The sequence below is a fragment of the Malaclemys terrapin genome, chromosome 6, assembly GCF_027887155.1.
Source record: "Malaclemys terrapin pileata isolate rMalTer1 chromosome 6, rMalTer1.hap1, whole genome shotgun sequence".
Classification (NCBI taxonomy): domain Eukaryota; kingdom Metazoa; phylum Chordata; order Testudines; family Emydidae; genus Malaclemys; species Malaclemys terrapin.
This window is the reverse complement of record NC_071510.1, coordinates 116,191,100-116,203,974: the sequence shown is the minus strand read 5'-3', so window position 1 is coordinate 116,203,974 and position 12,875 is coordinate 116,191,100. Positions and strand designations below refer to the sequence as shown.

Here is a 12,875-nt window from a genome sequence, read left to right as displayed (position 1 = left end):
AGTGGTTTAGGGTCCTTGATTGATCCTACACCAGTGGAAGATAGGCATAGAATAGCAGAGCTCTACCCTGCCCCCTACCAACCCTGCCAGGCCCCATCTACCAGGTATGGGGAGGCAACAGCACAGATTCATCACCTGGATGGCTCAAGGTGGCCATAGCCACCATTTTGAATTTGGGCCTAAAATTGCTTATTGGTATAAGCATAAAACAAATTAAGTTCAAAATATGAACATCTCAGAGGTCAACGTTTTCCTTACTTTCCACTTTTGTGCAAAACCTGTGAAATGGGGCAAATGTTCTTTTTAAAAAAAACAACAAAGATTAATTTTGAAGGAGATTTTGTAATTTAGTTAGAACAATAATCACGTCATATCCATTTTGAAATTCCTGTATTTTCAATGTAAAAAATGGCAATTCCATGAAAAATAATATTTCTGGGGATGAAATAAAATGAATTTTTTTGCTTAATATCTTGTAGAATACTATTTGACAATTTTACAGTGTTCTTACATTCTTCTGACTGATTTGATTCAATGTTAAGTATAACCCCTCTACTCCTCCCCCCAAGAATGCCAGTTCATAAACTGAATTATACAGGGGGTTATTTCCCCCATAAAATAATATAATCAAATATTAAACTTATCTTCTGTGGCAAGTAACAGAAGGAATGCTAGACACCCAGACACTAGATGAGATGTACTGTCACCTTGTAAAATAATAATGACAATTTACCTGCACTCAAAGAAATGTCAATTGGGAGCCATCAATGAACATAAGCCACTGAAGTGTGAGGGAAGCCCAATATTATGTCTGTCATCTGAACTATGAACTAACTTTTCCATCAGATCTGTCAGCTTTTGAGGAAGAACATTCTGACTGATACGACTGCCTCACCTTATTTTGTCACTTTAACAAGGACTATTGGAGAAAGAATTTAAAGAGGCAAGCTTCTCAAAGGCTTGAAATTCAGCTTGTTTTAAAAGTCGACTTTTATGACAGATTTTCTCATGCGCATACAGAATTACTTTTCCCCTCACTGTCTAATGGCTTAAATATTGTCAGATAGACTCTGTTTCAAGCAGTAGATCGCACTTAGATCAGTTTATCTGTCATTCTGTTTCTGACACATGCTTTTCTGTTAACAGGTCGTCATGGAGATGGGGCCTATTGGCCAGTTGACACGAACTTGATTGACAGAAGCAGCCTTAATGGTAAATATAGACTAAATTAGACTCCATCCAATTAAGTTTCATTATTAAGTCCTTTTTCAGTAGTAAACCACATCCTCTCTCTCCCTCCCCACAACCTTCTTCACCACTTATAAGATTGCTCAGTTCATATATGGGTGAGATTTTCAAAATCGCATTCAGAGTATGATAGTTTGTGTTACAGAATCATAGAAATATAGAGCTGGAAAGGGTCATCAAGCCCCTGCTCTGAGGAGAACCAGTAAACCTAGCCCATTACTGGCAGGTGTTTGTCCAAACTTTTCTTAAAAACCTCCAGTGACGGGGATTCCACAATCTCCCTTGGAAGCCTATTTCAGAGCTTTTAACTACCCTTATAGTTAGACAAGTGTCCTAACCGAAATCTCTCTTGCTACAGATTAAGCCCATTACTTCTTGTCCTACCTTTAGTGGACATGAAGAACAATTGATCAATCTCCTCATTATAACAGACCTTAAAAGAATGGCAGACTGTTATCATGTCCCCCCTCAGTCTTCTTGCTGATTTCAGACCAATTCTATAATTTGTGAAGGTCATTTTGAATTCTAATCCTGTCCTCTAAAGTGCTCGCAACCTCTTCCAGCTTGGTGTCATCCACAAATTTTATAAGCGTATTCTCCACTGCATTATCCAAGTATGAATGAAAATATTGAATAGAACCGGACCCAGGAATGACCTCTGTGGGACCCCAGTAAATACACTCTCCCAGTTTGACAGGGAACCATTGATAACTACTCTTCGAGTACGGTCTTTCAACCAGCTGTGCACCCACCTCGTAGGAATTTCATCTAGACCACATTTCCCTAGTTTTCTTATGAGAATGTCATATGAGAATGTGTCAAAAGTCTTTCTAAAATCAATATATATCCTGTCTACTGCTTCCCCTGTATGCCCTAAGCCAGTAGATGAAGAGGAATAACAGTTTTGATGAGTTGAAATCATATTTCAAATACTATAGTTTAGATAGACATTAATGGATCTTAGTACACTTGAGAGAGGAAGACCAGGTGGAGTTAAGTGAAATTTAAACAAGGCTGTTATTGTTAAGATTTTGCTATGAGGAAGCCTGTAGTAGTATTATATTCCATTTCCAACTGAGGTATCTCTATAAGCACTGGTGCAAAGTAGCCTGTAAGAGAAAAGAGATTAAAGGAGATTAAAGAGTAAAATGAAATAGGTAATTGAGAAATTTTAATTATTCCTTGACAGCTTCTAACCATGTCTAAATAGTTATTATATGTATTGTAGATTTAGCAAATGTAAACTACAGAAAGAGGAAATTATTCCATTTTAAAAAGCATGTCGGAAAGGTAGCCCGCTTTTTTTGTGTGTGACAAGTTAAAAAAAAATCTGTTTTGGCTGTTTGAAGCTGAACCAGGAAAGTAAAAAATAAATAAATCCCTGTCATATTTCCAGTCGAAAAGATGTTCTTTCCCTAGTAGACGCTTATTGTAAAACCAGTTAGCTATTTTATTCATAGGAGATATTTTAGTTATATCTCACATCATAAGAAAAATGATAAGAAGGAAGTATAAGAAATAAAACAGAGAACCAAAAGATCTTAAAGGGAAAACATCATAAAAAGTATTTCATGGTACTTTGTTTCAATGTGTTAAACCTCCTGTTGGCAAATGCAATCTTAATTAAACCTGAGCTGATATGGCAAGACACAAGAGGAAAAGCTGTGGATTACTAAAGATTAACTGAATCTGACCACTGTCAGTTTTAGATATGCTATCAACACCTTTTCCTCCCCAGTTACCTAATGGAGCTTTAGTTTTCACATTATTGAACAAATGAGAAGATCAGAGCACCTGAGGTGCTGTATAAAGCCAGTCTGGAAATACACAATTATTGCAAGGCACCTAACTGATTAAGTGAGACTGATTACTTTCCACAGACAAGACAGGGAGGGAATACTGAACTCAGTAACCTTTTCCTGCTATATTTTGCTAGTTGACAGATGTATGCTTCATATTTTAGACATAGCTCCTGCTGTTACCAGCAACTTAGTAATGGTATCTTAGACAAAATCAGATCCATCTAATTAGTACCCTACTTTGTTTTGTACTTAAGAATTTTCTTTTATCAGATCAAGGTAGGCCTGGACTTTAGATCATTTTAACCAGCTATAGCATTATCAGCAGAAACCTCACCACATGAGGTAGGGTTCAGTTATAAACAAACTTTTCTAAAGCTTTTTCTCATGATTAAAAAAAGGCACAAAGCATTTGAAAATCAAGAACTGACAAAGACTTTTGTAACTCCCCTATAGCACACAATTGAGAAAGAAGTTGCACAGTAAAATAATGGCTTGTTTGCGGGACATTGGACACCCATTTGCATTGCTTTATGCCACTTCTGTGAAGCTGAACAATGTTGTCTAAAATCCAAATTCATAGATTCATAGATTCTAGGACTGGAAGGGACCTCGAGAGGTCATCGAGTCCAGTCCCCTGCCCTCATGGCAGGACCAAATACTGTCTAGACCATCCCTGATAGACATTTATCTAACCTACTCTTAAATATCTCCAGAGATGGAGATTCCACAACCTCCCTAGGCAGTTTATTCCAGTGTTTAACCACCCTGACAGGAACTTTTTCCTAATGCCTACCTAAACCTCCCTTGCTGCAGTTTAAGCCCATTGCTTCTTGTTCTATCCTTAGAGGCTAAGGTGAACAAGTTTTCTCCTTCCTCCTTATGACACCCTTTTAGATACCTGAAAACTGCTATCATGTCCCCTCTCAGTCTTCTCTTTTCCAAACTAAACAAACCCAATTCTTTCAGCCTTCCTTCATAGGTCATGTTCTCAAGACCTTTAATCATTCTTGTTGCTCTTCTCTGCACCCTCTCCAATTTCTCCACATCTTTCTTGAAATGCGGTGCCCAGAACTGGACACAATACTCCAGTTGAGGCCTAACCAGAGCAGAGTAGAGCAGAAGAATGACTTCTCATGTCTTGCTCACAACACACCTGTTAATACATCCCAGAATCACATTTGCTTTTTTTGCAACAGCATCACACTGTTGACTCATATTTAGCCTGAGGTCCACTATAACCCCTAGATCCCTTTCTGCCGTACTCCTTCCTAGACAGTCTCTTCCCATTCTGTATGTGTGAAACTGATTGTTCCTTCCTAAGTGGAGCACTTTGCATTTGTCTTTGTAAACTTCATCCTGTTTACCTCAGACCATTTCTCCAATTTGTCCAGATCATTTTGAATTATGACCCTGTCCTCCAAAGCAATAATCAATCTGAGGCTTCTTGATTCCAAATAATTCATATTTGCTGTGTAGTCTTAAGTCCCTGAGAAAACTATAGAAAATATGGATGTTTCTAAAGGATATTATTTTGTGTGAAAGCTAGAATGAAGGCTGTTATTTAACCTGGTGGGTTTTTTTTAATGGAAGCTTCTCCAGTCTTTTTCAGCAAGTGTTATATTAAGACATGAGAGATACTATAATTTTAAACAAAAGAAAACCCTTCCTATTACCTCTAGAAAATATCAATTTGTGGTTTATATGTTCAGGTGCTAAAGGTAATGTGTGTGCTTAAATGATTACTACTGTCTGGATATGTCTTTAAGTTGTTATGGCATTTGTTTGAAGTTCCCTGTGCCTATTCCTGTTCCTGGCTTCAAAGAGATTGAGGAGGGTTTGGAGTCCAGGACATCTTGTTTGGAGGAAAATGTGTGAACATGGATTCTGCAACCTTAATAATGATCAGACCAGTCCAGTCAGTACTTTATTACATGAATCACTATCTTGGATTGCAAGAGAAAAACTTAAATAAGCCTTTTGCAATTTCCTCCATCTTGTATCAATTTCACACTAGTGTTACATCCATCGACTTACTCCTGCTTCACATGGTGAAGAATGGAACACCCGACCTGCCATCTGTTTACTGTTTCTATAGGAATAATTATTATTATTTAAGCATCCACCACGTGCTCTGTACAAGACACAGAAGGCACAGTCCATGCTTTATGAAGCTTATAGCCTAAGTAGACTTTTGAGATAAAATTTACTGAAAAGCCTTCAGAAAGGTTCTATCTTGCAGCTTTGTTTAATTTGCTTGATATAGCAAGTGGTTGACAGAAGTTTTACAGATTTGGGTTAATAGTTGTTGGCTTCATGGAAAAATTGAGTTTTGTGGAGAGAACAGAGGATGGCTGCATGAACTTGGGAAGGAGGAAGGGCTAATTTTGTTTTACAGGTGTTTACTATACAGGTCATATTCCTTATACACAATATGGAAATGAAAAAAAAAAACTACTGAATTCCTGTACTAGGTCATTCTAATGACAAAAGCCATGAAACTCACAACTGCTTGTCATGTTCCATTGCCTGAAAAAGAACTATGAGAAAAAGTCAATTTATTTAAACAAATTTGTTATGTAAAGAAATCACACTACAGTACAGAATGAAGATAGAAAATTACAATAAAATTACATTTATCACTAGCTAAAATTGCAATTTAGAAAGCTTTGACCTTTGTCATGTGCTCATTCAGTTCTAATGAAGGCAAAATGACTTCACAGTCACTTTTTTAAAGTTACAGATGGGCTTTTGGGATGCTAACGCTGTTTGAAATCTCTTAAAAGACTCTGCTCATGAAGTTATTGACAAGTTCTCCAAACTTGAGTGGCATCATCTCTTGGTTTTCCTGAGCTCTTAGTCTTTATAGAATCCATTAGCAAACAAAATAACCAAAGTGCATATTGTCCTATGCTAGTGTTTATAATGCATGATCCTGAACCTTCAGTCCTTACTCAGGCAAAAACTTCCTTTGACCGAAATGGAAATTTTGTTGAATAAAGACTGCAGGATTGGGCCCTCTCTGGATGGTATGCAAGGGGAGTAATTATTTTTCTATGTAAATTATGCAAGAAGCTGTCAACGCAATTGAAAAATGTGCCATCCACCAGGTAATAGCATCCATAAAAACTAGTGAGCAAGGGCCCAATCTTTGAAATTAGTGGTATTGGGATCTGAAACAAGAAATGATGTAACTTGATCATTTGGGGTCCAGTCTTGTTTTTCCATTGAAGTTAATGGAAAATGAGGATTCTCAGCACAGATTCTCAGAGGATTGATCTCTCTGTCTGCTATTGTGTTCCAAGTGAAGCATGATTAACACCTTACATCAGAGGAGCTATATCAATAAATACAATACAATATAATCTGTGGCTTATTATGGGCTGAATGGAATCTTGAGAGATGAATCACACATTCAGATTGGCTAATACACAAGACATTAATTGTTCGGTAAATATCAATAGAGGCTATGTAAGGAATAAAAATGCATATTGCCTTTTTTTTTCAGTTTTAGTTGCTAATAGCAATAGTGAGCTGATCGCTATCAACTCCCAGCAGCTGGTCATTAATTTCCAGTAAATGCCTTGCACCTCAGTCCTTACTGCTTCAATATTTTCCAGTTTGCTATACCACTGAAACACAGTGAAACATAAATTTCAGTGCTTTGTGACACCATTCTGAACCGACTGTCTGTTTTTAAGTAGAATTCACACACCCCAGACAGGCTTTAAATTGTGCCTTTTTTATGGGTGGCTTCTGAAAGAGAAGGGGGGTAAATTGTGATCATACTGCATCAAGCAATTTGTCTTCCTGGACATGAAATAAGTAGGCTATTTCTCATAAGCCATGACCTTTCATCAGTTATGTCAGAGAAGTATTTGTGTGGCATAAAATATCTTTTTTTCCTGTCTCTTTCAACTGGGGACAAAACTTATCCAGGCACTCTGATGGGCAAAAGGTCTATATACCAGATCTAGCAGTCTCTGCCAACTGTTGTTGTACATCACATCTGTTTTTTACACTCTGTTGTTAAATTTTGCTGCTGAAACTCTCTCATCATTTATATTTTTTCAGAACCTCCCATAGGGCAGATGCACCCTCCACATGGCAGCGTAACGCCTCAAAAGAACAGCAACCTTCTAGTAATCATTGTGGTCACCGTTGGGGTCATTACAGTGGTGGTGGTGGTGATCGTGGCTGTGATCTGCACCAGGCGTTCTTCAGCGCAACAGAGGAAGTATGTTGCTGGCAAATACCTGAACAAACAGACAAAAAAGTGGCCACTTTTCTGTTGTTAGGTTTCAAAGATGATATGAGCAAGGTCCTCAAATGAGCATTGAGAGGATGTGGAGTCACAGGCTGAAATATGTAATCAGATCCAGCCACATTGTACCACTTAAGGGGTGCAAACGTTCCAGAAACTGGATGCAACTGGCCAGTGGAGAGAATTTCCAGGTCATATGGGAATTCCCTATTCCAGACCCTTTGCCACACATGGCTTACCCTGGAGGGAGCACATTGGGAGCACACAGTAGAATGGGAGAGGGCGTGGTGGGGCAAAGTTAGAGATGCTAAAAAGTAGCTCGAACATTTATTGGGGCCGAGGGCTGATCCTCAGAATCAGATAGCCAGAACAGCCCCCTCATGACCCACCCCTTCTCTGTTCAATCAAACCGGGGAAGAATCAATTCCATTGATTTAAGGAAAAATGTTATCTGTCTGTGTGGCTAATAATGCCTTCTAGGTACCAGACTGTCTGACTTACTTCCTCTCTCCATGCAGCTGAAAAATGGAGACGTTCAGGCTCAGTTTTCAGTCTATTGTGAGGCTTTTGTCCTGCAAAAGAAAGTCAACATCTGTTATTCCTGTTATTCATATATATATGTAAAAAATGCCAGAAAACAGCACTGAGACCATTTGAGACCATTTTCATATATTTTAAAGGGACAGTGTAGGGTGCGCCAGAGGTGGCATCTTTCTAAGTTGCTGGGGTCTGCTCTACCCCAGGCACCTCCCCCACTTCACCCATTCCCCCAAGTCCCCACCCTCGCCCACCTCTTCCCGCACTCATCTGCCCTGCCCCATTCTGGCTTCCCTCCCCCGAGCGCACCCCGTCCTTGCTCCTTTCCCGCCGCCAGTGCCTCCTGCATGCCACCGAACAGCTGATTGCAGTGGGCAGGAGCACTGGGAGGGAGGGGGAGAAGCTGATCAGCAGGGCCCGCTGATGGCAGGGCTGGCTCCAGCATTTCTGCCACCCCAAGCAAAAAAAAAGCCACAATCGCGACCAGCAGCGGCAATTGGGGAAAGAAAAAAAGAAAAGCCGCAATTGGCAGCGGCAGTTCGGTGGCAGGTCCTTCGCTCCTAGAGGGAGTGAGGGACCTGCTGCCCCCAAATTGCCGCACATGCCGCCCCTCTCCCTTGGCCGCCCCAAGCACCTGCTTGGTAAGCTGGTGCCTGGAGCCGGCCCTGGCTGATGGGCAGGAGGCGCTGGGAGGAGGAGGAGGATCTGATCGGGGAGGCTGCTGGTGTGTGCTCTATTTTTTCCGTGGGTGCTCCATTCCAGAAAGTTAAGGGTGACATCTGGCCCTGGTATAAGAAGAAATTCCACTGGAGTCACCTAATTTGCTGGATTTTACCAGTTAATTGGTTGAGAATTATACAGTAATTATACTATTGAGAAAGAATGAACTTTCTGATATAAAATTTAATCATGTTTTGCATATGAGAAGGACAAATAGTCGAAGTGCAAGTCAAAAGTCTATTGCATTGATTTTTGCTGATGCTTGAAAAAGAGTGCAAAGTCATGGGCAGGGTAGGTATCCTTAGCCTCTGTTTGCCAGAAGCTGGGAATGGGTGTCAAAGGATGGATCACTTGATGATTCCCTGTTCTGTTCATTCCCTCTGGGGCACCTGGCATTGGCCACTGTCAGAAAACAGGATACTGGGCTAGATGGACATTTGGTCTGACCCAATATGGACGTTCTTATGTTCTTATGTGGCTAAACTGTTTCAATGTCTGCTGAAATTAGTTTTGTCCTTGTCAAGCTCAGAGGCAGGGGAGTTTATAGTATAATATTGTCACTGGGAGACAAATTTCCAAAAGAGTTTAGTACCTACACTCAAGGCTAGATTTTCAAAATATGCAGTCCCTATTTAGGCACCAAAATCAGTGAGCAGGTTTTTAGAAGAGCTCAATGTGACAATCAGCTTCAATTGTGGGTTCTGAGCTCTGGCCCCGAAGCCCATGGAAGACAATGGGAGCCTTTCTGTTGACTGCAATGGGCTTTGAATGCAGCCTAAAGCTCTGATTGGATTGCTACTGTGTAGAAGAGATTGGAGGATGTGGAGACTAAGTTAACCGAAACGAAACCTTTTATACTGAAAGAGTTGGAGAAGGGGGAAAGTCATTACATAAAAATAAATAAATACATAAATAAATAAATAAATAAATAAATAAATTCAGGCTCAAGCTCCAGAATTCAAAAGTCTGAAGCCAAACTTCCTCATATTTGAGGGTGTCGGAGCCTCTTGTTCAGACCATTATGAAGAGATACCTAAGCTGAAACAAGGGGGTTTGGATCCAGCTTCCAATGTGGAACTTGCACCAGTAAGTTTCAAAACCTGTGAATGAGATGACATCAAGAAAAAGGTTGATTCATGTTGAATATGAACGAAACCTTCTTAACGGTGAAAGTTTTTAATAAAATAGTGTACAGTAATCTCCCAAGAGCAGGGAAGGCCATACTCCTTGAGGCATTTAAAACATGAGTGGGCAAAACACTATAAAATATACTGTAGGAAAACACTGTACTGATGGAGGGATGGATTAGGAGACCTAATAGCTATTTTCTGTCTCTGACTTCAAGGAGGAATAATGTGTCAGCCATACTAGCTTTCTAGTAATGTAGATGTCTATAAAAAAGCAGGAAAGTGGGATGATTAAGTGTTCAGGTTTATGTTATTCTGTAGTACCTACAGCAGGTGCTGCAGCTCTTGAAGTATGTTGAATTGTCTCATATTCTGAAATATCTCAGTAGTCATATCCTCTGTGGTACTAGAAGTTTACTGGCATGCACTCAGAACATGGCCACTGATACTTCCCTCAGGTGGGAACTGCATCTGTTTGCCCTCATTGGCCAGTGCCAGGGGCAGCCCTGTGCCCCATCCTCATGTGCAGCCTTACTATTCATTAATAAAAGATCAGGCAATTTAACTTCTATATGTAACACGTCTCCCTAGTATCCACATGTATGTGTGTATATATGTATTTATTTGTTTGTCGTGGACTAGGACCCCATTGTGCTAGGCACTGGAGAAGCACACAATATAAATATGGTCTCTGCCCCAAAGACCTTACAATCTTTGTATAAAACAAGAGACAACAGGTGGAGAGACAGATAACAATGAGACAAAATTACATAAAGTAAAGGGCAGTAAATAGAGAGCAAATTAAAGACAATATTAAAAAATATGACCTAGGACTAAAGATTAAAAGAATTGTTCATGTTTAGACTGGATAAGGGAAGGCTGTTGGGGACATGGTAACAATCTTCACATATGTAAAAGGTTATAATAAAGAGGACTGTGATAAATTGTTCTCCATGTCCACCGAGGGTAGGACAAAAAATAATCAGCTTTGTTTGCATTAAAGGGATTTAGGTTACATATTAAGAAAAACTTTCTAACAATAAAGATAGTTAAGCACCAGTTGTGGAATCGCCATCACGGGATATTTTAAAGAACAGATTAGACAAATATTTGGCAGTGATTGTCTAGATATGCTTAACCTCAGCATGGAAGGATGAAATAGATAATATCTTGAGGTTCCTTCCAGCCCTATGTGTCTGTGATTCTGTGTTATGCAGTATATAGCCACCCGTGGACTTCACTGTTGCAGGAGTTTGTCAGGACTGGATGGTAAATGACATTGTGCTTAGATTGTATAATATAATGCTTATTAATGGCCTTTGCAGCAAGCTAAAACCATGAAATCTCACATGTGCAATGTAAATTTAAACCGGAGAAGTTCAGAAAACTCAGCTACTGGCCACCTCAAGAAGCAAGGTACTGGTATAGGTTGACCTCTAGTCTGATCCAGTTAGGTAAATCCTATGTTCCTAAGCCACTCCAGAGCACAGCAGCTACATGATAGGAGGTTGTTCTTCAGAAGTTGTCAAGTAGTGAATATGATGTTAGGCATCTGAAGTGGGTAATGGAAAAGTATGAGAAATAAATAAAGATTGCCTGCAAGGTACTATTATAACTGATGGTAGCAAATGTGTATAGAGGTAGGAGAAGCTAGGTGGAGACTTAAAGGAAAAGCAAAATAAAATTCAGGCAAATAAGTCAGCAGCCACTAGACATCCTCAGTATGTCACTGCAGTTTTCCCTTGGGATATATCTTCTTTTTTCGTTTCACTCTGCATCTTCCACCTTGACATTGCTCATTAGCTGCAGCTTATGTTTTTGACTCTTGCCTGCCAGGCATTAGGTTGCATTTGTTGGTGGTGTGAATGGTGGTGGGGGAGACATGTCATTTCCACTCCTTTAATAGTAACCTGCAGGAAATAACTGAGCTGAAAGTGAAATCACTTCTCATTTGTAAAGAGATTTTTTTTCTTACTAGCACCTTTATATCAGCTGCGTTCCCTTTACTGCAGCCCGTTACAAAAACAAAAGTGCGACAACTGTTATATGTATGATGCTGTCAGGGCAAATGGGGTGAATTGCAAAGGGCTTCATTGAGCTTCTCTTCTATTTATTTGTCTACAGCTGCAGGGAGATAGAATCCCTATCTGCTGGAAGACTTATGATATGGTACAGTAATTGGTTTAAATCAGAGACAAAAAGCTGTTCTCCTGCAGGGGACAAAACATCCTTTCCAAGGTCTGATGCTAATGACTTATCAGCTATGTCTTCACTTATTTGCCTCATCCAAGCTGTTTCGGATAGTGTCTGCATAACAAGAAGCAATGTTTCAGCAAAGTGGAAAGAGCCTTCTTAAAAGATTCAACGTGTAGTGTGTCTTAGTGAATTCCACAAGGTGTACTATATAATTCCATACTCTCTCTGTGTATGTATTGCAAAGTTAGAGTAAAGAGTAGTGCATCTTAATTTTTAATTCAATTACCAAAAAGACATTTAAGATTTAATAGTAGTTGCACTCAGCACCATATATCTTCAAAGCACTTTACAAACAAATGTATGTTCATGACTCCCATGCAAGATAGCTGCAGTAAGTAAATGTTATTAATTTTATTGATTGCAACTTGATCAAGTAATGGCAGAGCAGAATTAAAACTCAGGAGTTCCTGGCTCAATGGTCTTTGAATTAGGTCTGTGATGACTTGGTAGATGTAGAAAATGCATTTTGGCCTGAATAGCTTGTGGGGCTCAACAGGAGTTGGTATCAGAGTGGTAGCCATGTTAGTCTGTATCTGCAAAAACAACGGGGAGTCTGGTGGCACCTTAAAGACTAACAGATTTATTTGGGCATAAGCTTTCATGGGTAAAACCCCCATTTCTTCAGATGCATGGAGTGAAAATTACAGAAACAGGCATAAATATATATTGGCACATGAAGAGAAGGGAGCTACCTTACACGTGGAGAACCAGTGTTGAAGGCCAATTTAGTTAGGGTGGATGTGGTACACTCCCAATAATTGATGAGGAGGTGTCAATTCCAAGAGAGGGAAAATTGCTTTTGTAGTGAGCAGGAGCGCCGGCAGCCTTTTTGGTGCCCTAGGCGGCAGAAGGTCCCGCCCCCAAAATGGCGCCCCCGACAGAGGCGGCGGAAGGTCCCGCCCCCAAAATACAGCCGACAACCGC

The 12,875-nt window shown here is 39.9% G+C and overlaps 1 protein-coding gene across 1 annotated transcript in view; it reads left to right on the top strand.

Annotated features, from left to right (window-relative positions):
• DCC (DCC netrin 1 receptor) overlaps positions 1–12,875 on the top strand; it is a 943,937-nt gene that overhangs the window by 881,274 nt on the left and 49,788 nt on the right. The window contains exons 22-23 of the mRNA XM_054032598.1: positions 1,147–1,212; positions 7,122–7,284. Coding sequence (XP_053888573.1) covers positions 1,147–1,212; positions 7,122–7,284 — 229 coding nt within the window. The remainder of the gene's footprint in view (positions 1–1,146; positions 1,213–7,121; positions 7,285–12,875) is intronic.